The sequence below is a fragment of the Rhinoderma darwinii genome, chromosome 11, assembly GCF_050947455.1.
Source record: "Rhinoderma darwinii isolate aRhiDar2 chromosome 11, aRhiDar2.hap1, whole genome shotgun sequence".
NCBI classification, from domain to species: domain Eukaryota; kingdom Metazoa; phylum Chordata; class Amphibia; order Anura; family Rhinodermatidae; genus Rhinoderma; species Rhinoderma darwinii.
In genome coordinates this window covers 44957229-44981326 of record NC_134697.1, presented here as the reverse complement: position 1 = coordinate 44981326, position 24098 = coordinate 44957229, and the positions used below count along the sequence as shown (strand labels likewise).

At 36.8% G+C, this 24098-nt stretch overlaps 1 protein-coding gene across 1 annotated transcript in view; it reads right to left on the bottom strand.

The window, feature by feature from the left end:
* The window catches only part of PCDH15 (protocadherin related 15), a 1038602-nt gene that overhangs the window by 227560 nt on the left and 786944 nt on the right, over positions 1 to 24098 (bottom strand). The window contains exons 24-25 of the mRNA XM_075841191.1: positions 16637 to 16746; positions 13417 to 13557 (exon numbers count right to left, since the gene is read on the bottom strand). Of these exons, the coding sequence (XP_075697306.1) occupies positions 13417 to 13557; positions 16637 to 16746 (251 nt within the window). The remainder of the gene's footprint in view (positions 1 to 13416; positions 13558 to 16636; positions 16747 to 24098) is intronic.

The window sequence follows — 24098 nt, the reverse complement described above, 5'->3', positions numbered from 1 at the left end:
GAATAAACTTCATTTACATTGCCTTTGATAATCCTTAAACTGTAAAACATAACTCCAACCCTAATCCATCAAGTTAGTACCCATGTGTTTAAACAATATTTGACGTCTGCTCCTTGTAGTATAGAATACACTGGTACATAGAAAGTTAATGTGCTATTTTTATTTTTTTTCCCTATTTGACATCCATACAAGTCATGGTCTAGTAATAACTAAAATGTAGTGCCATATATTGTACAACAAAGCCTTATTTGTTTCATTGGGTTACAGTGGTGCAACATTCGAATATAAGAGTATTTTAGGCTAGTAATTGGACCTTATAACAAGCCACAAAACGGGCTCTACCAAAATAATATGTAACATCTTGATAAAAGAACACATGCAACACATTAATTGCTATGGGATATGCTAGCTCTGTATGAATATTAATAGTAATAATTTCTACTTTGCCTTTACTAAAAACCCTAGTGGTACAAGAAAAAAAGTGCTAAATAAGCATTAGGAATATTTTACATTGCCTGAATGAATAAAATTCCCAGAACATATTCATATCAAGACATAACTGCATAGAGAAAGTTATAGCAGCTATTATAAAGTAAAAAATACCCTTTGCACAGCAAATTGTTCTTTATACGTGCTAGCCGAAGCAAGCAAATTGAAATGGAATACTAGCATACTATTCAATTATTTTTGCCTATTAACTTGCGTTAATTGAAATCGGGTAAGCAGAGTTCTCATAATATACATCATCATAGCCTTAATCAGTGAAACTTACCAGTTCCCACATTACTTATTTGATTTACATAAATTAAAGCTGAATGTGATTTATTTTCCAATCTGGTTTCAGAAGTTAAGGATTAAATATGGAGTGCATTTAATTACTCTTTTTGGCATAATTCAAAGGATGTTATTTTATTACTTCCGGGATTCAGTTTTCTTTGTGTTACCCCAATTCGTTTGGCAGAAGAAAACCCCAAAACACCTCTGGAGAACTCTGGCCGTTCATAGCAGTATATAGTAGCTACAATGCACATATCTCATGTGGCACATTTGTGGGTATTATCTATCCGATACAAAAGAGTATGTTGCTCATATTCTGCTGTTTTGGGAAAAATAAAGAGTTGTAAACAAATATTGATTGAAGGTAAGTCAGGGAACTCGGCTACATTAAAAACAGAGGAACTATTCAAAGAGTGTAAGATGTTAATCTAATGGCACACTGTAAAGGATCTGCCAGGCACAGCTTCGGGGTTAACGCCCATAGATAATCAGTCTGCACCTGCTTCTATGTCTGTGAGACTGACTCCATCTTCCACCACTCAGGGTGGCAGGCTTAGGAGTGGGAGAACCTATCACAGCCTGGCCAGACGGAGCTAGCTCCCGCCCTCTGTCTATTTATACCTGCCTTTTCTGTTCCTCCTTTGCTTGTGATTCTTCTCGTTTGGTTTCCTGGCCCTGCTGCAGCTTCTTGTACCATTGTCCTTGCTTCATATTGACCCCGGCTTGCTGACTACTCTTCTGCTCTGCGTTTGGCACCTCGTACTCTCCTGGTTTGACTCGGCTTGTTCACTTCTCTTGTTGCTCACGGTGTTGCCGTGGGCAACTGCCCCTTTCTCCCCTAGATCTGTGTACCCTTGTCTGTTTGTCTGTCGTGCACTTATTGAGCGTAGGGACCGTCACCCAGTTGTACCCTGTCGCCTAGGGCGGGTCGTTGCAAGTAGGCAGGGACTGAGTGGTGGGTAGATTAGGGCTCACTTGTTTGTCTCCCCACCCCCGTCATTACACACACAATAATAATCATCATCATAATACAGTTACATTTAGATAATCTGGCATGTTTCGGGCTGCCTTGGTGCTGATTTATTGGAATTCCTTACTATTGTTTGTTTAGGTATAGAGTAGATAGCGAGATAGAATATTTATACTGTAAGGCTATGTTGAGACAAACAATATTTCAGTTAAAAAAATCTGTCACAGATTTGCCAGAGATTCTGTGGGAAAAATTTGAGTCTCAACCTCAGATTTCTGCTGCGGATATGTATTAGGAAAGTTTTATTTTAAATTTATGTATCGGAAACTAAAGTGTGTATTAAGCTATACAAGTGTTTAATATGTTATCTTATTCAACTGCCTACCCCCTCTACTTGATAAGTGAAGTATTTACATAAGTATTGAAGTCGAGTAAAGAAATAAAGCTAAGAACTGGTTTGAACTAGGTTTATCCCGTGTATAAAAGCTATGATACTGAAGGTAGCAGCAGACATTTTGCCATATTGTCTCTTTATCGATAAGAATAAAAGACGCACATTCTCTATTCAAGTGACTCCTTGAATCTCTTTGATAAGTACATAAATTCTTCTAACAATTGGTTATTCGAGCCGGAAATCCAACATCTCCTGACCGCTCGTCTACCCGAAGACTGCATACCATGCATGGGGTGAGTTATTCAATGAACTCAATCTAAAGACCTCAGGCTGAATTGCCGTTAAACAGAGGCTAGTCTGATGGGATGGACGGGGTGGAGTTAAGGAATCTAAAAGAACGTATAGAGAAGAATTGAGGATTCGAGTTTTCATCTCAATAAAGGTAATATAATTTTGTTTATATATGTTTTTATTATTTTTCATATTTAGATGTTATAAGGTTATGTGATAAAAACCTAAGTTGGATCTTAGGTACTAAGACTGGGTCTTCGTTATATTAAGCACAGGTGTTAATATAAAAACCTGGGAATAATGGTTCTCAAGGTTAGAAGTCCATAGCCTGTGTGAGAAGGCTACAGGTAATAAATAACTCTGTGCAGGACGTAAAAGATAAAGTACTTGGAGATTTGGAGGATCTCCTATAGATTAAGGATTATAGAGTATTAGCATTATTTTTTGTATACAGTTCAATATTGTGGTTAAAAGCATTGAATGATTTAGATATGAGGGGAACAGCTCTGTCTTTGTAAGTGTCTGAATTGTGCTGTGTAAGGTAATGATGTGTATAGGTTTATGCTTCCATGAATGTATGATATGAAACATATATGAGACTCCTTGACTGTGAATAATTAATGTATGAGGGTTAAATAAATTAAACCCTGTGTGTATAAGGGAGTCCAAATAGGTATGGTCCTAGGTAAAATTGTTACCAGGATTAATTAGTAGAAAAAATACTGTTAAAACACCCAGGAACATTAAGTATATGACTGATCAGCATAATAAATATTGGTGTGTGTGTGTGATAGAAAAAAAATTAAGAAATTAAACTTTTTACTAATGTATTAACATGGAGAATGATGACATGTCTTGTAGGAGATCAGAAGTTATACTGATTCTATTGTGTGAGTTACCAGACAGGGAGTCACAGGAATTTCATCTGTTCAACTAACCATTGTATATAATAAATTAACCTTTATATTTACCACATTATATTATATAGACATGTGCTAGTGGTATTGTACACTTGGTCTCTCTATCTTCTTGTGTGCATACATCATATTGGCTATAAACTGCTGTAATTAATGAATTGATGTCCAATCTCCATAGGAAGACTTTGGTTTATATTATAGATTGCAGAATATGTGTAATATTGTAAAATATGTATAATTGTTATGCTAACTGTATATTTGCTGTTTGAATGAACGGAAGTATATGGTATAGTCTCTTTGTGTTTTGCAGACTTATCCACCAGAATGTGGGTCTCAGTTGAGACACTATTATAAACTCTGTGTCTGAAGCGGGTAACCACTCCCGTCCGAGAAACTGGACAGCACTCTTGCACGTCCACGTTGTGACTATTATTGCGCTTGTGGTCAGGAGTGAGTTAGCGAGTTATCAATTAAGAAAAGTAAGTTCTGTATCTTTTCTGTTGGGGTTATAAGCGTTTTCTACTATTAGGTGACATACAATACATTGTTGAAGCATGTGGGGTTATAATTGCTGTAAGAGCATCGCTCTAACATGATGATGATGATCTACTAACCATGATAAGTAGAATGTCAAAGCCTAGAACAGGGGAATATATCCAGTTAGTGAGTTACAGTAAGTAAAAGAAGGTTTGATGACTGATGGTTACACTAATGTAGATATCTCCAATGTGATTAAGTCTAGATGATTATAGGGAGCCTTGAACTTGTACTAAATTGTTGGAGTTGAAGAAACAAAGAGAAAGGTAACAATAATGATAAAATGTTGCCATTATATTGATCCTGCAGGCAACCTACCTGTTACGGCTAGTCTAAAAAAAATAGCTGTTTTCAGAGAAAAGTAGCTACAAGAACAAGAGGTTAACAAAGACTACTGGTTGAATACTACCTTCTCTTTCTTAAATCCAGCTAATTGATTTAAGGGAATAGCAGGATGGCTGATGGGTATACTTCAAACTGTGTTCCAAATTATTTTGTTTTGCATACTTGGCTATATAGGCTTTCAGTTGTTAATATGGCTAATGAACTGAAGTATAAGATTGTGTAAAAAGACAGTTTTGTTGTTGTTTTTATGTGCCTTATCTATAAGGTTTAAATAATTAAACTTATCTATGTACAGTCAGGTTTTAGCGTTATAAATATAGCAGAAATTTAGTTTCCTTACAGCATTTTGGCTCGCTGAAGCTTTTAGTTCTACAAGAAAAGGGTGGGGGCCGCGGGCCGCAGCCTGCAGCTGAATGCAGTGTATGAACATGTTAAAAGGAATGTAAAATACTGCTCGCGCTCTCACTATCTCTCTCTCAATTGAAATATTTAACAGCATGGTCTGCATAAATGATAGATTGCTAAGTTATGAGGTAATAAACTGATAACTCCCATTGTGTCTCCCTATAATAAAAGTTTTTTCTCTATCATTCTGTCTCCGGATTGTTACTAATATTTTGCCTTTACACACAGAGCCAAACAATATGCCTGGACGGTGCTTCCCCAGGGTGCAGAAAATTCCCCTGATGTCATCCGTGCAATGAAAGAGCTGTTGGATAAGTGGTCCCCCAGACACTCCACCACTTGTCAATTGCAATATGTTGATGATTTGTGTTGTATCTCTGTTGACGTATGTGCTTAGGAAACTGTCTGGTTATTGTTGTAATTTTCCCATATAGGTTTACTGCTATCCAAGACCACACAGTCCCACACAACCATCACTATGCCTATGGTTGTAGAGAAAGGAGGGGGAAGGGGGGATTGCAGACCCTTAATGTACGAACTTGCAAATGACAATGTCTTGTTTGATGTGGAACATGAGCCTGATTGTCACAGTTTAATGCAACTTGACGCCCAAGGGTTACCAGGTGTCACTAATGTACCTTTGACTAACTATGATGTTCAATATTTTGTAGACAGATCCAGATACTGGAATGAGCAGACAGGACATGTCACCACCGGGCAAGCAGTAGTCCAGGAAGATAAGACAGTGATGCAAAAGTCACTGCCCTCCAGCAGCTCTGCCCAAGAGGCAGAACTCATGGCACTCGCAGAAGCATGTAAGTTAGGCACAGGTAAAAGGGTGAACGTCTATACAGATTCAAGGTACACCTTTGGAGTCACAGAAGATTATGAGGCAATATGGCGAGCAAGAGGCTTTCTGACTTCAGCAGGCAAATACAACACTGGTTTGCCCCTGGTTTTCAGAACATAGCTTCTCGACATGTAGAGGGTTGCCTGACATGCGCCAGACACAACCCCGGTAAAATGACAAAAACACCCAGTAAGCATATGTTTCGCCCTTGATTACCCCTTCCAGCGACTGCAGGTGGATTACATACAGCTACCCGAGGTAGGCGTATATGACTATGTCCTTGTATGTACTGACGTGTTTTCAAACTGGCCTGAGGCATGGCCAGTAACCAAAGCCACAGCTAAAAACACTGCTAAGAAAATACTCAGTGAAGTAGTATGCCGATATGGGGTCCCTGAAGTAATTTAGCGTGACATAGGAACCCACTTCACAGGAGATGTACTAGGGCATATACTTACTAGCCTCGGTAACACACAGGCATTCCATACACTATATTACCGGAGAAGGTAAACATCTAGATGAAGGAAGAAAGTCAGCAATACTCCAAGCACAAGAACCTCCGACAAAAAGACAAATTATGTCTTTTTTGGGTATGACTAACTTCCGAAGAAGTTTAATATCCAATTATGCTGCTATTTCAGGACCATTGATGTGTTGGATTTATGAGGAACCCCTTGCAGCCCAGGATTCCATTGAATTGACTCCTGAAGCGGAGGAGGCATTTTTTTTTTTCAGATAAAACAGGTTCTTGTAGGATCTTCAGTGCTTGGACTACCTGATTATTAAAAAACCCTTTATTCAAACTGTAGATTGTAACAATGGATACATGATTTCAGTGCTAACACAGGAGTATGGAGGAAAGGATAGACCTCTAGCTTACTACTCATCAGAACTTGACCCAGTAGCTAGAGCCTTACCTCCCTGTGTTCAATCAGTTGTAGCCACCGCAGAAGCTATTAGAGCTTCCGCCACATTAGTGTTATTTATGATAGAAAAATGTACCACTTTAAATTCTTCGACCTTGATGCCTACTGCTGAGGATGGTGAACCACATGATTGCCTATCCTCCATAGCAGAAAGAGTGGAACCAAGAACAGATCTTAAAGATATTCCACTGCCAAATAGTGATCTCATACTGTTTGTAAATGAATCTTGTAAGAACAAATACATCCTACCCAGCAACTTATTCAGATATGCAGTCATATTGAGCCTTGGGACAAGCCATGTCTCAACAGGGGGGATGGTAGAAATCTTATCTAAATTGTTCACGGCATATGGCTTTACGAACTACTCTAAAAATTCAAAGAGAGCACAGTTCCCAAGTCCACAATATCCATTCTAACATATTTTGTAGGGTTTCATTGAATTCTAGCTTCACAAGATATTAGGTATATGTATAGGGGTGTTAATTTGAATCTCAGAGTAGGTAAGAAAAAATTTGGTTTGAGACACTTGTCAGATAAAATATATGATATTTGTGACTATTTCTGTGATTAGGAGCTGTTACAGGTAATCCGCTCCGATCAAGGTACAATTCCAGCTGAAAAGAGTAACAAGTGTGACATAAAATGTACCCATTAACTACATATTATCTATGTGCCCTGTCCAGAGGGACAGATAACTTTTTCTTATAAAAAGGTGTTTGTTTGTTTGTATGTACAGGACTTGTCAATGAACTGATGGGACCCAAACCTGAGGGGTGATAGCATGAGATTGGTGATAGCATTATTTTATTAGTTGAGACCCTATTGTCTGATGTTTATAATTATAATGTGTGTAAACATGCCACAGTATTGTGATAAACAACTTGATGTGTTTTATGTGGAGTTATGAGGTGAAGGTCACTGGTTGTCACTCATAATAAGTAAGAAGTACATGGCAACAATGAGAGCCCGGTGGTTATGTGACCTGGGTGTCTTTAGGTTTGAGAAAGATGCTGCCCACGACCTGTTATATCTTCAGGGGTAAAAGTTCCATTAGGACAGTAATGTGTGTCTGTGCACTGCCAGAAGCTGGGTGGTAACGAAGAGAAGTGGAGGATGCTGATTCGTCAGCATCATACACTTCTATTCACAACGCCCAGCTAGTAAAACAAGTAAAAACGCCCAGATGTACACACACAATACACGCCCACTTGGACATAACTTTAAACATGCCCAGTTGTACTTAAGAAAGGCTCATTTGCATAAATATAAAAATGGTCATAACTTGGCCAAAAATGCTCGTTTTTGAAAAAAACAAAAACGTTACTGTTATCTACATTGCAGCGCCGATCTGCTGCAATAGGAGATAGGGGTTTGAAAATCTGGTGACAGAGCCTCTTTAAATGAATTAATTTTGTGCAGCAGCTATCTTGTCTGGAGACCCCATCTAGTTCTTATGTAATGAATAAGAAAGACATTGTTCCTTTAAGATAAAGATGTTAATGATGATTTTGTATGTTATTAAAGTTAGTTATCTCTGACCTTGGTTCCCATGCGAAACTCTAAGGGAAGAAATATTGATTAGTGATTATTGATGTATTTACCAATTGGGTAGAAGTATACCAACAGCAAGCCCAGGTGCTATCACAGTCACTAACATTGGTAAAGGAGATAATACCTAGGTTTGGGATACCTGAGAAAATATAGAGCAACAATGGGATACTAAAAAACCAAACTCAAGAAACCAATGGAAGAGACTGGGAAGAATTGGGTATATTGTTTACCATTAGTAGTCCTAAATATGCATGTGACTCCTACAGCATCAGGTTTGACACCTTTTGAAATAATATATGGTAGACCATTTGTAATACCACATTTAAAACCATTCTCTAGGATGGATGAGGAGTCTGATTTTACACTTGTTGAATAGATAGCAAAAATGTTAACCAACAAGGACGTTCCTATCTCTAATTGTATTCCAGGTGACCCTGTACCTGAACCTGTGAAGTCGGGAAATTGGATCCTGATCAAAGTTATAAAATGAAGACACTGGTATCATCCTCTTTGGGAATTACCATATCAGGTTCTACTTACCACACCTATGGCCGTACAGATAGCCAAACGTACCTCTTGGATACACTTATCACACTGTAAGGTAGTTAGGGAATTGCCACTATCCTCCTAGGCTATAAAAGACTGATAACAAAGGGTGGTCATTTGTTAGAAGTGACTGGTCTCAAACTTTAGCGAAGAAAACATCCAGAGCCTGGGGGGAAACCGGGCAAAATGTCATTAGTTATTCTAGGTATCCTATGGGTGTCAAAGGAGTGTCAACCTAAGGTATGGGATCCCTGGGAAACAGGGTCAGGGGAAAGGATTCCCTAAAAACTTAGCTTGGAGGGGTTAAACATTTTAATTTCACTGAAGGTGAGATGGAAATATAATGAAAACAAGGGATGGAATCCTGCAGATAACATTAATTCAGGAACTCCAGGTCAATGGAATTGGAATGTGGTTAGACTTAACTTTAGTGAAGGACAGACAGCCACATTATTTTGTGACCTGCTCAGAACTGGAAACAATGGATGGTTAAAATGTAATCTAAATAGGAGAAGAATCAGCCAAGTTAACAAGGTCAGGCAAATACATCTATGCTATACAAACATATATAAAGCTAGGATGTGTAGTCATGGACTTTGGCTGTATGGATTACGGCTATGCTCGACTATGGATATTATGCCAATAATCCCTCTTTAAAAGAAAGGTTAATTATTATTATTATTAAGAAACCTACCTGTCCCTGTACAAATTCCACCAAATGTAACCAGCCATTTTGGTTAGGAGCTGATGTTTAAGGTACTGACCCTATAGGGCATTTTATTGATGTTAAGGAAAAAGATGCAACTGAAAGTCCTTTAGCCCCGAAGATAGACCTGCCCTCTATAGTCTATCTGGCCAACTTCACTTATGAAGATAAATTGGCATTAGAAACAGGTTACAGTGATAAAAATGAATGGTTAGCCTGGATGGGATACACTGCAATCCAAAATAAAAGAACTAACGGTATCGCTTGTGCAAAAGCTTGGCCACATGTGGCTACTATACCTTTCAGGCTATCCGATAAGGAGAACCCACAAGGTCTGCAATGCATGTTATCTTTATATCATGCATCACATAATCCAGGTGATCAATTATGTAAGACACTCTTTTTATTGTACCCACCTGTGGGGAGAGATGAAATCCCTCCCTTAGTTGTTTCTTACCCAGGCAACTACACCTGCTTTCTGAGGAATGGGCAAGGTAAGAAAGTAGGGAACCTCACTGAAGAGTTTTTGAAACCACCATGGATATTGGTACCAATAATGGTAGTTACTCCTCTAATTGGTTTACCAACCAGACAAGGGCAAGGACTGATCTCTGATGGCTATGTGGAGACGGGATGCTGAGACCTAGGCTACTGACCAAGTGGCAGGGAAGCTGTACTGTGGTTCAGCTTCTGATGCCATTACACTTGTTTTCAGCCCCTTAATTTCAGAGAATGAGAAAATAGCCCTGGAGACTATCTGAATTGCTATAAGTGGTCTATCCCTGGAGGTTCCTGTGACCATAGAATATATAGATGGAATAGGAGTATCCCGAGGGGGGCCAAATGAGTTTAAGGCCCGAAATCAGATTGCATCAGGCTTTGAGTCTGTATTTTTCTGGTGGTCTATGATAAATAAGAATGTCGACCGGATTAATTATATTTATTACAATCAATATAGATTTGTTAATTATACCAGAGATGCAATAAAGGGCATTGCAGATCAGTTGGGTCCTATATCTTTCATGACATGGCAAAATAGAATGGCCCTGGATATGTGACTAGCAGAAAAAGGGGGTGTCGGCAAAATGTTTGTATCTTCTGTTGTACTTTAATTTCAAATAATACAGCTCCTGATGGTAGTATTACCAAGGCATTGGAAGGACTCAATTCCCTGTACGAAGAGCTTGTATAAAACTCTGGAATAAATTACATCTTCACTAATTGGCTTGAAGGATGGTTTGGAAAATGGAGTAACCACATATCCAGTCTATTGATTTCCTTAGCAACAGTGGCAGCCATACTTGTAATTTGTGGATGTTGTTGCATTTCTTGCATAAGGGGACTAATTCAGAGACATTTCAATTACTAAAACAATGTACCAAGAGATTCAAAATGAGGACGTATGCAATGGCTTGGAAACACCCCATGATGACGGTCAAGATTCAGAAGGACTGGTGAAAACTTAAGGAGAAAATCTGTTTTGGATGTCTCAGAACATTTCTTTATAAATTTACAACAGGGGGGAATGTTAGGAAAGTTGTATTCTAAATGTATGTATCGGAAATTAAAGTGTGTATTAAGCTATACAAGTTTCTCTGCAAAGGTTTTTTTGCTGACAAAGTGTTTAATATGTTATCAAGTAGAGGGGGGGGGGCAGTTTAATTCCTTTAGAGATAGAAGTGAAGTATTTACATAAGTATCAAAGTCGAGTAAAGAGATAAAGCTGTCTAAGAACTGGTTTGAACTAGGTTTATCCCATGCATAAAAGCTACGATACTGAAGGTAGCAGCAGACATTTTGCCATAATGTCTACTTATCGATAAGAATAAAAGATGCGCATTCTCTATTCTGGTGACAACTTGAATCTCTTTGACAAGTACATAAATTGTTCTAACAATATGACTGTTAAATCTGCCTCATATCCGCATGTGGCTACCCAACGCAGTTTTCGTGTCAATGCGTGATATGTCCTCTTTTTTACATTGGGCAGGCACCACAATCCATATTTACCATTAACAAGAATGAGACGTAATACACGTGGCTTTCAGTGCGGAATCAGAATTGGAATCCGCATTCAAATTCCGTCTTGTGCACGTAACGAAATTGTAATTAAATATACTATGCAAATGAACAGGGTGTTTGTATGCAGGGCAGTAATTGTAAAACATGAGTCTGTACCTGCAAATTAAAAACAGCTTTGTATCTGTCCAGAGCATAATTGTTAATGTATGGATTAAAAGTGAACTTTCTATTTAAATTTTTATTGCCTGATTTTCTAGGCTTTGGCCACTCCTCTCAGTCTTTTCTTAATTTTCCCATCAGAAAACTCAAGATATAACGGTTTTTATGGCATAATGCAATCTGAACAATGCTAAAGGGGCAAAGCATGCAAACCACTATAATTATACAAGCTATTTTCAGAATAATAAGAATTTGATATAAATGTTAAATTATTGAAATAAATGTATATGTTAATATTTTATAAGCATTCCTATCTAAAATTCATTAACATAATCATTACTTTTTAATAATTAACCACTCTTGAAATTGAGTGAACTATTAAAAAGGGCCCTTTTCACAATTGAAGTGCATCAGCTAGACTATATCACTTCCTTGGTTAGGGAATGTATTGCATGCAAGCATCGTTTGCATGCAGAATTTATATATAGTAGGTAACTTGTATGCCCCCTAATATCCATATCACATAAATCAGTGGTTCCCCAACCTTATTCTTCTGGGAGAACCCCTGAAAAATGTTTTCACTCCTGAGGAACCTCTACTCCTATTTCTAAGAAGCTTGGTGTAGGGTCAAGCATTCTGTAATTTTATATATTGGCCAAGATTTGTTAACTGCTTTCCCTGGCAAGCATCTATGAGCAGGCTAAGTTTGCCATCCCTGCTGTAAAAGTGAGAGCTCTTGTTTCTAGCAAACCTCTGAGCAGGTTGCAAACGCTTTGTGTAAACCAATGCATCAAGATGTGGCAAGAACCAGCAAAAATGTTAATATTTAATTTAACATATGAAGGCTGCAAAAAGCATCATTTATAAAAACATCAGTTGGGCTGTGTCCTAGAACAACCAGATCACTGCTTTAATTTCTAGATTATAGAGAGAAAATTAAAGCTAGAGAACACCATTTTTGCATTCACTATATTCCATAAATACTTCATAAATAAGGCCCAATGTGTTTTGAATTATTTCCTTAATGTTGATAAATTACATTGGGTATTTCTCACAGATTTATACTTGGCCTCCAGCATTCTCCTTTCTATAGGGTGGCACATTCTTTACCCACTTTTTCACATTATTATTATTATGATTATTATAATAAACAATTGACCTATGCCATTTTATTTTTAACTACACCTTTCTTAATTGGTAGATCTAAATAAAGTCATTAATACAATGTACACATGTCAGGAGCAAATGGATATTATAGTTCTCTTTCTAACTGACCGAATACGGCGCTATATTTTAGCCCACGGGCGAGCAGATGAGCAAATAAATAATAAGGAGAAGACATATTTATAGGTTAGAATAAGGTAAAGAGAATCTGTTCGCTATTTTAAAGCCTCAAAACTGCTGACAGCGCAATATAGAGGAGGGGGATGGCATTGTAACTGTACCATTTGTCTCTGTCATTCAAGTTACATGACCAAGAAATTTACGTTTAATTCCCTCGGCGCAATGGTCGCAAGTGCCACTGAGGCAGGCACTTGATGTGCAAGTGCTCTTTGACTCTCTTTAGAGACTGCTGCCAGCCCCTCCGCTGTGCTTTGAGTTATGGCTTAAGAGGTCTCCTGATTGGCCGCTGAAGCTGTTAATCAGAGCAGAGATCGGCACGTGCAACCACAGCGCTTGGGGAATTAAAGGGCAGTTTATAAGTCACGCAACTTGCATGACCGAGACAAAAGTTATCATTAAAATGCCCTCCCCCTCCCCTATATAGCGCAGTTAGCTTTGATGACTCAAAAGTGCTGACAGATTCCCTTTAACTGAAACTTTATATCTGCAAAAACAAGAACATATATTCAGTCCTTTACTTTGAAAATATATTATTCCAAATTTTAAAAAAAACATATAATCACATACAAGTCAGGGCATACTGTCCTCGGTGAGATGTGAATGTCTGTTTCTTAAAAAATGTTCTAAAATTTATGAAGAGAAACATCACTTTCACAGTAAATGAACTGTAACTTACTTTTAGAAGCTGCTCGTAGATTAAATCTTGCGACTTGCATAGAATCGGCTTGAATTCTAAGTTCATAGCTTGTAGTATTTTCATAGTCCAGCAACTTTACGACAGAGATAACCCCTGTGATGTTATCAATGGCAAATATACCTGCATTGAGGGGAAGGTTTAAGAAGATTATTTCAAACATGAAATGCTAGATTAATGAAATCAAGTAACTAATCTATCATTTTATTTTTTGACAAATAAGGCAAACTAGAAATGACCAAGCTATTTGGGTGTTTAATATAAATTTAAGTTTGTTATGCGTATATTACAGAACAACAGAAAAGTACACATAATCTGTTTCCCCATGACCGCAATAACCTGAAGAATTTATATTTCTATAAATAAAATTAGTGTGAATCTTGAACAATATAGAAAATAAGCAAAAAAAATGAAATTATGTTTTCTCAAGTATCCGCCCAAAACTACAATTCCTCCTGCATAAAACAAGGTGTTAAACAGCCACATTATTAAAAAAGTTATGGCTGCCGAAATGTAGCGAGGTAAAAACAAAATAATTTACTGCGTCAAACAGACTTAGTCATTTAGGGGTTTCAACTATAATACAATGTCCGAAATCTTAAGGACATTATATTACTAACTGAACATATAATATGCATGGGCATCTGTTAGGGCATACCAAGGGAATGCTCTAACATGCATTATTTCTGTAAAAGCCATGGATGCCATTGTTAGGGCCTTGAGCTATCCCGATGTGTTTAGTGTTGTTTTACTGCCTTAACTAGACCTTCAGCAATAGAATAGATCTGTCATCTTTTATGAAATATTCTGCCTTTTAATGATAATCATATGACCATGTGCCAGTCTACACTGCAAAGCTGAAAAGTAAGCTGCAGAAAATAGCAATCTATTGTGTATGACCGAATAGGCAGTGTGAAAACGGAAACATTCCAGGATTTTAGAATAGTGGATAATCACAAAAAATATTTAGAATACAAACCTGATTTAAAGATAATTTTCTAATAAATTCCCTTTAATGTTCACAGGACCATCTTATATTTAGGCGTTTTGGTGCGTATGCATAAGAATATTTCTTTGGCCCACAAAAAGTTCTCTCGTCTATATAAAGATGTCAGTTATAGCTGTTTTATTAAAATGGCTATCCATTTTGTGAATGTCATTGGTGTGGTTCCCTGAGCTATGATTCCTATCTATTTTTAAAGAAAGGGATCTGGGTAAACCCCTTGAGCTCTAGTTAGAGATGTTCATAACGTGGAATCTCCGGTAAGGAAAAAATCATTTTGCCATCATACCATTGAAATTGTAATAGTCAGAGATTTCAAGTTGGTTCAGAATCAAATACAGGAAGAACCTACAACGCAGACCATTATAGTCCATGAGATGAGTGTATAGTGTAAACACGAAAAACTCTTTTTAATGTTTTATGAAATTTAAGTGGATGAAATCTGGATAAAGGACTAATGAAATCTAGTTGCCCTATTCTACATACTGCATTTATTTGTAAGCTAAACTGCCCAGACTATCCTGACTATTTTTCTCTTACTTTTCATTTAGATTATTGTATTCCATCTAGAGCTTTAGAGGGAAAAATCAGTTGTCCAGTGCGATGCTCATGTTATTTAGTAGGCAATTAGAAAAGCCGTGTAGTTCTGTGTCCGCTTTAGAAATCCTGCTGCACTAGATGCTAAAATGACTTTGAAGATTACAAGGCTAATTGCCAGGTGACAGATCCGCACAAGAAAAGTAATTACAAGGTTTTTTCCTATGCAAAACAATACAAATAATAAACCTTTCAGTGTTGAATGAACCTTGGTTGACTGGGATTTCTATTCAATTAAATGTCACAACACTTCCAGAAAGAAGATGGTAACATTAATCATATCTGGCGTGTATGTGCAAACCCACTCTCTTTATTTTATATGTGAATGACTTTTCCCAGTTGTAAATTTTCTTTTTATCTCTTATTCCCTGCATTTTTCCGCCATCCCTCCCTCCCTCAAGCTCATCTCATGGGATTGTTTTCATTAAACAGTGACAACTCTTCCTGAGAGGACGTAACATACTTCATTCATTTATATTCCAATCCGTGACAAAAATATTCTAGGAAATTATTTTACATATACTGGAAAACATTTATTTATAATCTTAAATGGAGTTTATTATGACTCATAGGTTATTGTAGACAACCTAAATATCAAAAATCACAAAAAGACCATAGAGATGCTTAGCTAACCATTCCGTTTACAGATAAATCAGTATATGAATAAAATAAACTGGATCCATGAACTTTACTCCATAGCATCATATTCTGCATCAGTCAATTAGGAAACTGCCCGGTACTCTATTATACTACTTCCAATTTCCTATTCTGTACTGTATCATTCACCTTTTATGCTACATTATACATTGCCCATGACCCATTGTCATTCCACTACTTCTTACAAGGTCAATACATTACAGTATTCATCTCCTGCTGTTGAAATCATTTGATTTGCTATATACTGCTTTATGTCCATCCACTTCTTTTAAAAACAGCTCCACACTTAACAGGTTGTGTGGTTTTGCAGCTCACCCCCATTTTAATGGAGCTGGGCTACAATACCACATACAGCCCATGAACAGGTGTGGAGCTGTTTTTGGAAGAAAGCAGCCATGGTTTTCTAATCTTGAACAAGCCCTTTAAAATAAGGTAAGCACATATGAACTGGAATAAAAACACTTTGGTGTCATGCGCATGGCACACACAGAGTCCTTGCGGCTCCATATTACAAATACATAATGTATGGTACCATATTTGAAGTCTTACCCTAGTAACAATTATGATAGAGGAGAATACCTATTTTAAGGCATCCACAAAAGCATCCAACAATTTCTGTAGGCCTTTTTATAAAATTGTAGGCATATGAAGGTACAGTATGTCCCCAACGCTCCTCTATTGGTGCCGTTTACGGCTACACGCAATTAAAAGGTGTATATCAGCCCTTAGTAAGACTCTTTGTTCATACACCTTAATGGTGGATCTGTCATGGAAGAGCATTCTATATCAGATTATTGAAACGCTTTTACTGTTGGCACCATCCCTAGCGGGGATAAAAGTAACACAATTTTTTTTTTAGAAAAACTCCTTATGTTATGTTATAAACACCAGAGACATCAAATAAAAAAAAAAAAAAAAAATAGCCAACAATAAATCATACTTTACCTTGATCATTCCCTGAGACAATAGAATACACAATAGTCTGGTTTAAGGCTGCAGCCAATACCACAATAACTGTGGTGCCAATTGGGGCAGTTTCACTCACTGGAGGTGGCCTAAGAAAGAAATAGAATTACATATTATATATTCATGATATACATTATGCTCTTCATTTGCTATGTTCTTACAGTATTGATTCGTCAGATATTTTATACATGAAATAGTGGCATATCTTCATATTTTCAAGGTCATCTTGCAAAGCTTCCATAACTAGTAAAATGCTGTTAAAATATATATTTAACAATTGTTTTTTTTTATTTATTTAGATTTGACATTGATCCCAAAATGAGTCACATACAAAATATTGTGGGTTATATGAATCTAAAAAAATAAATCTCGTTATTGGGCGCACATTACCTGTGTATATTTTATGATAACTTTTCGATAGATTGCCCAACATCGCTTATTTTAATTGAAGCCTTTCCTGGTCTTCGGGTCTGTACTTATTCCTATGATCTCATAATATGACTCATAAGCACTGCCACATGGTGCCTCTGTGAGTCACAATATTTTTTTCCTAGAAGCAAAGCTTCCAGGAGAAAATGCCTTCGTAATATGCCATGTTATAAAATATCATTTGTGAATGCCACATAGGTATTTCAATCATAGTGGTGGTAGGTTACAGCAAGAAAAAAAATTCCATGTGCCACAGTAAAAAATCAAAGGAACAGTATGGTTCTATGAGTGCCATATTACAGATCTGTACAGTGTAATACAGATCCGTAATTAGCAGTATGATTAACAAAACTCTTCCTTGAGAAATCATCACATCTTCATGTGTTTCCTAAAAATTACATTTGAATTGGATTAATTGGCTGTGGCGACCAGCTTTCCAAACCCTTTATATATATATATATATATATATATATATATATATATATATATATATATATATATATATATATATATACACTACCGTTCAAAAGTTTGGGGTCACCCAGACAATTTTGTGTTTTCCATGAAAACTCACACTTATATTTATCAAATGAGTTGCACAATGACTAGAAAATATAGTCAAGACATTGACAAGGTTAGAAATAATGATTTTTATTTCAAATAATAATTTTCTCCTTCAAACTTTACTTTCGTCAAAGAATGCTCCATTTGCAGCAATTACAGCATTGCAGACCTTTGACATTCTAGCTGTTAATTTGCTGAGGTAATCGGGAGAAATTTCACCCCATGCTTCCAGAAGCCCCTCCCAGAAGTTGGATTTGCTTGATGGGCACTTCTTGCGTACCATACGGTCAAGTTGCTCCCACAACAGCTCTATGGGGTTGAGATCTGGTGACTGCGCTGGCCACTCCATTACAGATAGAAGACCAGCTGCCTGTTTCTTCCCTAAATAGTTCTTGCATAATTTGGAGGTGTGCTTTGGGTCAATGTCCTGTTGTAGGATGAAATTGGCTCCAATCAAGCGCTGTCCGCAGGGTATGGCATGGCGTTGCAAAATGGAGTGATAGCCTTCCTTATTCAAAATCCCTTTTACCTTGTACAAATCTCCCACTTTACCAGCACCAAAGCAACCCCAGACCATCACATTACCTCCACCATGCTTGACAGATGACGTCAGGCACTCTTCCAGCATCTTTTCAGTTGTTCTGCGTCTCACAAATGTTCTTCTGTGTGATCCAAACACCTCAAACTTCGATTCGTCTGTCCATAACACTTTTTTCCAATCTTCCTCTGTCCAATGTCTGTGTGCTTTTGCCCATATTAATATTTTCCTTTTATTAGCCAGTCTCAGATATGGCTTTTTCTTTGCCACTCTGCCCTGAAGGCCAGCATCCCGGAGTCGCCTCTTCACTATAGACGTTGACACTGGCGTTTTGCGGGTACTATTTAATGAAGCTGCCAGTTGAGGACCTGTGAGGCGTCTATTTCTCAAACTAGAGACTCTAATGTACTTGTCTTGTTGCTCAGTTGTGCAGCGGGGCCTCCCACTTCTCTTTCTACTCTGGTTAGAGCCTGTTTGTGCTGTCCTCTGAAGGGAGTAGTACACACCGTTGTAGGAAATCTTCAGTTTCTTGGCAATTTCTCGCATGGAATAGCCTTAATTTCTAAGAACAAGAATAGACTGTCGAGTTTCACATGAAAACTCTCTTTTTCTAGCCATTTTGAGAGTTTAATCGAACCCACAAATGTAATGCTCCAGATTCTCAACTAGCTCACAGGAAGGTCAGTCTTATAGCTCCTCTAAACAGCAAAACTGTTTACAGTGGTGCTAACATAATTGCACAAAGATTTTCAAGTGTTTTCTAATCATCCATTAGCCTTCTAACACAGTTAGCAAACACAATGTACCATTAGAACACTGGAGTGATGGTTGCTGGAAATGGGCCTCTATACACCTAGGTAGATATTGCATTAAAAAACAGACGTTTGCAGCTAGAATAGTCATTTAGCACATTAACAATGTATAGAGTGTATTTCTGATTAATTTAATGTTATCTTCATTGAAAAAAACTGTGCTTCTCTTGCAAAAATAAGGAAATTTCTAAGTGACCCTAAACTTTTGAACGGTAGTGTGTATATATAATGTCATCATTATCCTTTTGTTTTTTACATATGTACAACAGGTACAAGTAAATAGTATGGCATACTTGACCCTACCATTGGTATAATAAATTCTAATACACATATAAACGTCTACAGATGACTTCCCATCACAGTTCAGTATTTGGCTGTTAAATTATTGCTCTTTTTTGGCCACCGAGAAGACACTTTGACAATTTCCATATATAAACTTTCCTATTTGAACACTAAAATGTTGAGGTCATCATGAGATAGAGAAAAAACTTAATTTGGGGCTATTTTTTTTTCATTAAACCATAACCGTTTTATCAAAAAAAAAAAACAGTGACTATGTTAAAGTTTATTTTAGGCTTTGTGTACACTTGAGTTATTTATTTTCAAACAGGTTTTTGTGCTTTTTGATGGTCAGGATAGGGTAGCACAAGGGTGTACATACTAAAGAGGTGGCCCATCCTGTTGCTATGATGTACTTTGAGAAAGGGGGGCCAACCCGGGTTTGTCCTATCCCCTTTGCGATTAGGTGGTTAGAACTTTAGCAGGATACCCCTCTCCAGTCAAACTGCATTGTTAGCATAGGAGTGGGGGATTGGCACAAGGGTCATAAAAAAGGGGTGGAGGGGGAAACAGACACCAGCTCCTTATGTTCTGGGTGGTAAATTCCAGCACCATAATGATGATCTTTGCTATGGTGCCCATTCTCGTATATGTGTATGCCACTGGCAAAGCATGCCGTGCTACTCTATTCAGGAAAAAGAAAGTGAATCTGATAACTCCGATGATAGGTCAATGGACGAGAAAAAACACATCCATGAAATGGATCAGGATGGATCGATCGGTCAATGATCTTGTAAACATGAAAGCCCTGATTCCAATATTAACCAAGCCTTAGAGTTAACAATTTGTTAAAATCGCACTTAAGAATATTGATTTTCTAACTATATTTATTATTACATATTAATTCTGACTATTTGAGCCCCTACTGGTTTTTTATAAACATATTTTTCCTGAAAGGTATATCCAATTTCCATATCATATACCATGAATGGTTCTGGTAAAGACATCAGCACTTTTTAGTGACTATTCTAAATTACATTTGGTTTTAAGCTCGTTTGGATAAATTCTGCATCCATTTCTAATGCATTTTTCCAGGCTGACTGCACAATAATAAACCACAATATTCCCAATAACATGCAAATTGAGACAGTTTCTTATGTTGATTTGGCACTATTACAAGCATCATGCTTATAAATGTGCATCGAAGAGAATCTGACCTGCGGGCTAATTCTCCAAAGAAATACTGACTCTTCATTAGGGCAGAATGAAGTACAATCTATCCTGATGATTAGATATAATAAACAAGCAGATTAAAACCACGCTAACCTGGCAAAACACATATTTGGTGTAGTCTGTCACTGTATATTTAAATTGCCTCCACTCTCTACCTGTCTTTTTATATGGTGCTGTTACAACTAAGCAAATTATAAACAGCAATGTACAGCAACTGGAAGAAAATATGTTATCACAATGACACAATAAATGTTCCCAAGTGAAGCATAAAAACAAAGCTGCCATACCGGTGTCTCTACAATGTAGCTGCTGAATGCTAAGCTGTTTCTGCATAATAATACTGTTATTATGAAGAAGAATGCCTGGCATTAGGTAATAGTCAAGGCCAAAGAGTCTACTTATTCAGAGATTTTAGTATAACTACTTTCCAGCAATTTACTATTCTAATGTCCTAAACTGATTTAATAGGAATCTACACTTTTGTCATTTATGGCTCTGTGCCTGAAATAAATAAGCGGGTCTCATGTGATTACGGTCATACTTGCATATATGTCCGGATTTACCTAAACTGGGGAAGAGTGTCCGCTTAAAGTAAATCTACCTTTTAAAACAATATCACTTTTAGTTCCAAAATTCTGTGCTGATTAATTATTACATCTATATAGTAACATAAGAGCTTCATTTTTCTGACACAGAGCTCCAAATCCCCTTTATAGACTATAGAGTTGAATAATAATAAAATTCAGGCTGCTTGCAGCTGGAAACATGGGTTCTTACTGTATACTATGTTATTGATTTCAATATATTAAGGCCCCATGCACACGACCATAGTTTTCATCTACTTTCAATTACGGATCAGGTAAGTACGGATGAAATCGCGGACCCATTCTTTTTTGTAGGCTACACACACTTTTCCGTATATTTACAGATGTGTGTCTGGGCCTGTAGAAATGATCCGCAAAATCTAGAACATACAATTGCGGCACGGACTCACCCATAGAAGTCTATGGGCGCTTCCACAATAGCAGACGGCTACTGATGTGCATCTGTATTTGCGGACAGTAAAAATCCTTACGGTCATGTGCATGAGGCCTTACAGTATGCAGTAAGCTCCCTCTAGTGCAGGCTGCAGGTAGCTAAATATTTAACATTTAACTATATGTCTATGCAGGAGATTTGACGTTTTGTATCAGAAAAATAGAGCTTAGAATGGCATAAAAATATATTAAGAAGTTAGCACAGAAGTTTGGACACGTTTAGAATAAAAAACAAAAATAAAAATGGAGTTCTAAAGTAGACATTCATTTTTTTCGTTGTGAGTGACATAAGAAAAAGAGCATGGAAAGTTTGTCCTTTTAATATGGCTGCAAAAAAAACGAATCCGCAAAACACGGACCACACACATATGGCTTCCAGGTGCGATCTTTTTTTTAATGGACCATTGAACAGAATGGGCGAGGCAGATCCACAAAAACGGAAAAAAAACGGGTGTGCATTGTTCATGGCCCCATAGAAATGAATGGGTTAGTGTGCTATCCGTTAAAAAACGGATAGCACACTGAAGAAAATAAGTGATGTGTGCATGAGCCCTAAAGAAAATAGGATATTATTGAGCTTCACAATAGTATTTATTGTAGCAGTGTATAATTGCATACTACGTATTTGTGAGTTATTGCTTATTCACACCCACCCAACTGTCATTACAATTTCCGTGACAAATTTTAATCGGTTTTATAAAATTAGAAGAAAAAAAAAATTCCCCTAGAAACAGCGCCACTCATGTCCATAGGCTGTGGCTAGTATTGCACCTCAGATTCTTTCAATAAAAACCGCTCGTATATTGGTCATATATTTTTCCCAGGTTGCTTATATTTACAGCAGAATGACCATTAATTCAATGAAAGTAGTTGTGAATTATGAATATTTCAATTATACATACAATTTGTAAATACTCAGTTTTATTTCTTTCAAGTTGCTCATTGATTGTTGCAGTTTGATGAATTCAAGAACAAAAATGTTTTATACCTCAAAATTACTAACTAATTGTTTACTTATTATAGTGTATTGTGTCATAAAATAAGAGCTGCAATGATTGATTGAATGTCACCCTCAAACCACGGAGGAATCTAGTAATTTGTTTTATTGGCAGGTCCAGTAAATGATACTGACAGTCAATAATGATCAGTTATTTTTACAGGTTCATTTATGGAAAGATCTGTAATACTAAAGTATTGGCCTTTTAGAGACTATGAAAATGTTTACTGTGAATATGCTTGATACATATTCTTAAGAAATTGAGATCCAATTTGTGTCAATTTCCAAGCATGGAAACAAAGAGAGAATTGATTGTAGAAGGTCAGATCAATCATAAGGACTATACTCTACAGATACATCTACTTCCTGTGCATCTTAGTTGGGTTGTCCCATTATTGAAGATATGCCTCTTGCTAATAAAAAGCAGAATCAATAGACCACTTATCTTTCAAACCATACACATTAAAAATGAAGACTTCCATTTCTCCACTAAAATCCAATTTTTTAATTATTCATGCCCAATTAAATGACCGTTTATTCATTACATTTAATTTTCAGAATGTGATCTGCAAAATTGGTCTTTTACTGTCAATTTTACACAATGATAAAGTAATATAACTCTAATGGATTGATAAACACTGAGAATAAAAATAGATGCATATTGGCAGTCCAAAGTAAATACAAGGAAAGACTGACATTGAATGTCAATTAGTTTAATAGATTACGTGCCAATTGCTCAAGCATGAATAATTATTTAAGTTTGTAGGAAAACTGGTGTGCATTGGGAATAGCGAGCGTCTCATACAGTAAAATACGCTTAGCACCGATATAATAGTTTTATATCCTAAATGCTCTGGTGCTGCACGTCAATCAGTGGCAAAATTCAATAGAAGCTAGTAGCCCAGGGCCTAGTGCAAGTCAAAGTGGTTGTACAAGATCCATAATACAGTGCTCTCAAATTAGATAAATCCATCCCACTTATCTAAACCTATTGAGCCAATTCGGAAGCATAACATAATAATTCTTGCGAAACGCATCAGTAAAGAAATTGGAATGTTATCTTTGAATTGCTAAATAAGCTGTTGTGGTAATGTTCCCTATTAACCTTTATTCACATGTATATATATTTTTTAGGGTCAGTTGTTAAAGTACAAAAAAAGGTTTTGCGTAGTTGAAAACAGTGGAAATAGTTAAAGGTTTACGAAAGTTGAGCTTCATATAGGAGGTTAACTATTGTGAAATATATGTTAATCATTCTTTCTTTTGAAATACTTATCTCAACTAATAAGTATTCTTGAACACACATATACATAAAGTAAAGAGAGAGCGTATTTGGAACAGAATAAGAACAAAAGAATGAATTTAAAGCAGAAATCATATTTCCAGAAATATACGGAGATAATTAGCAAGATGCACGGATAAAAAAAAAATAGACCAGGTCATGAACCAAATAATGAGGAGAAATTGAAGAAGAAGAAAATAAGGAGAAGAAAACTCAGGCAAAGAAATCAGTTCAGGGTAGGATGTTAAGGCTTCTTCTTTGAGAATTGTA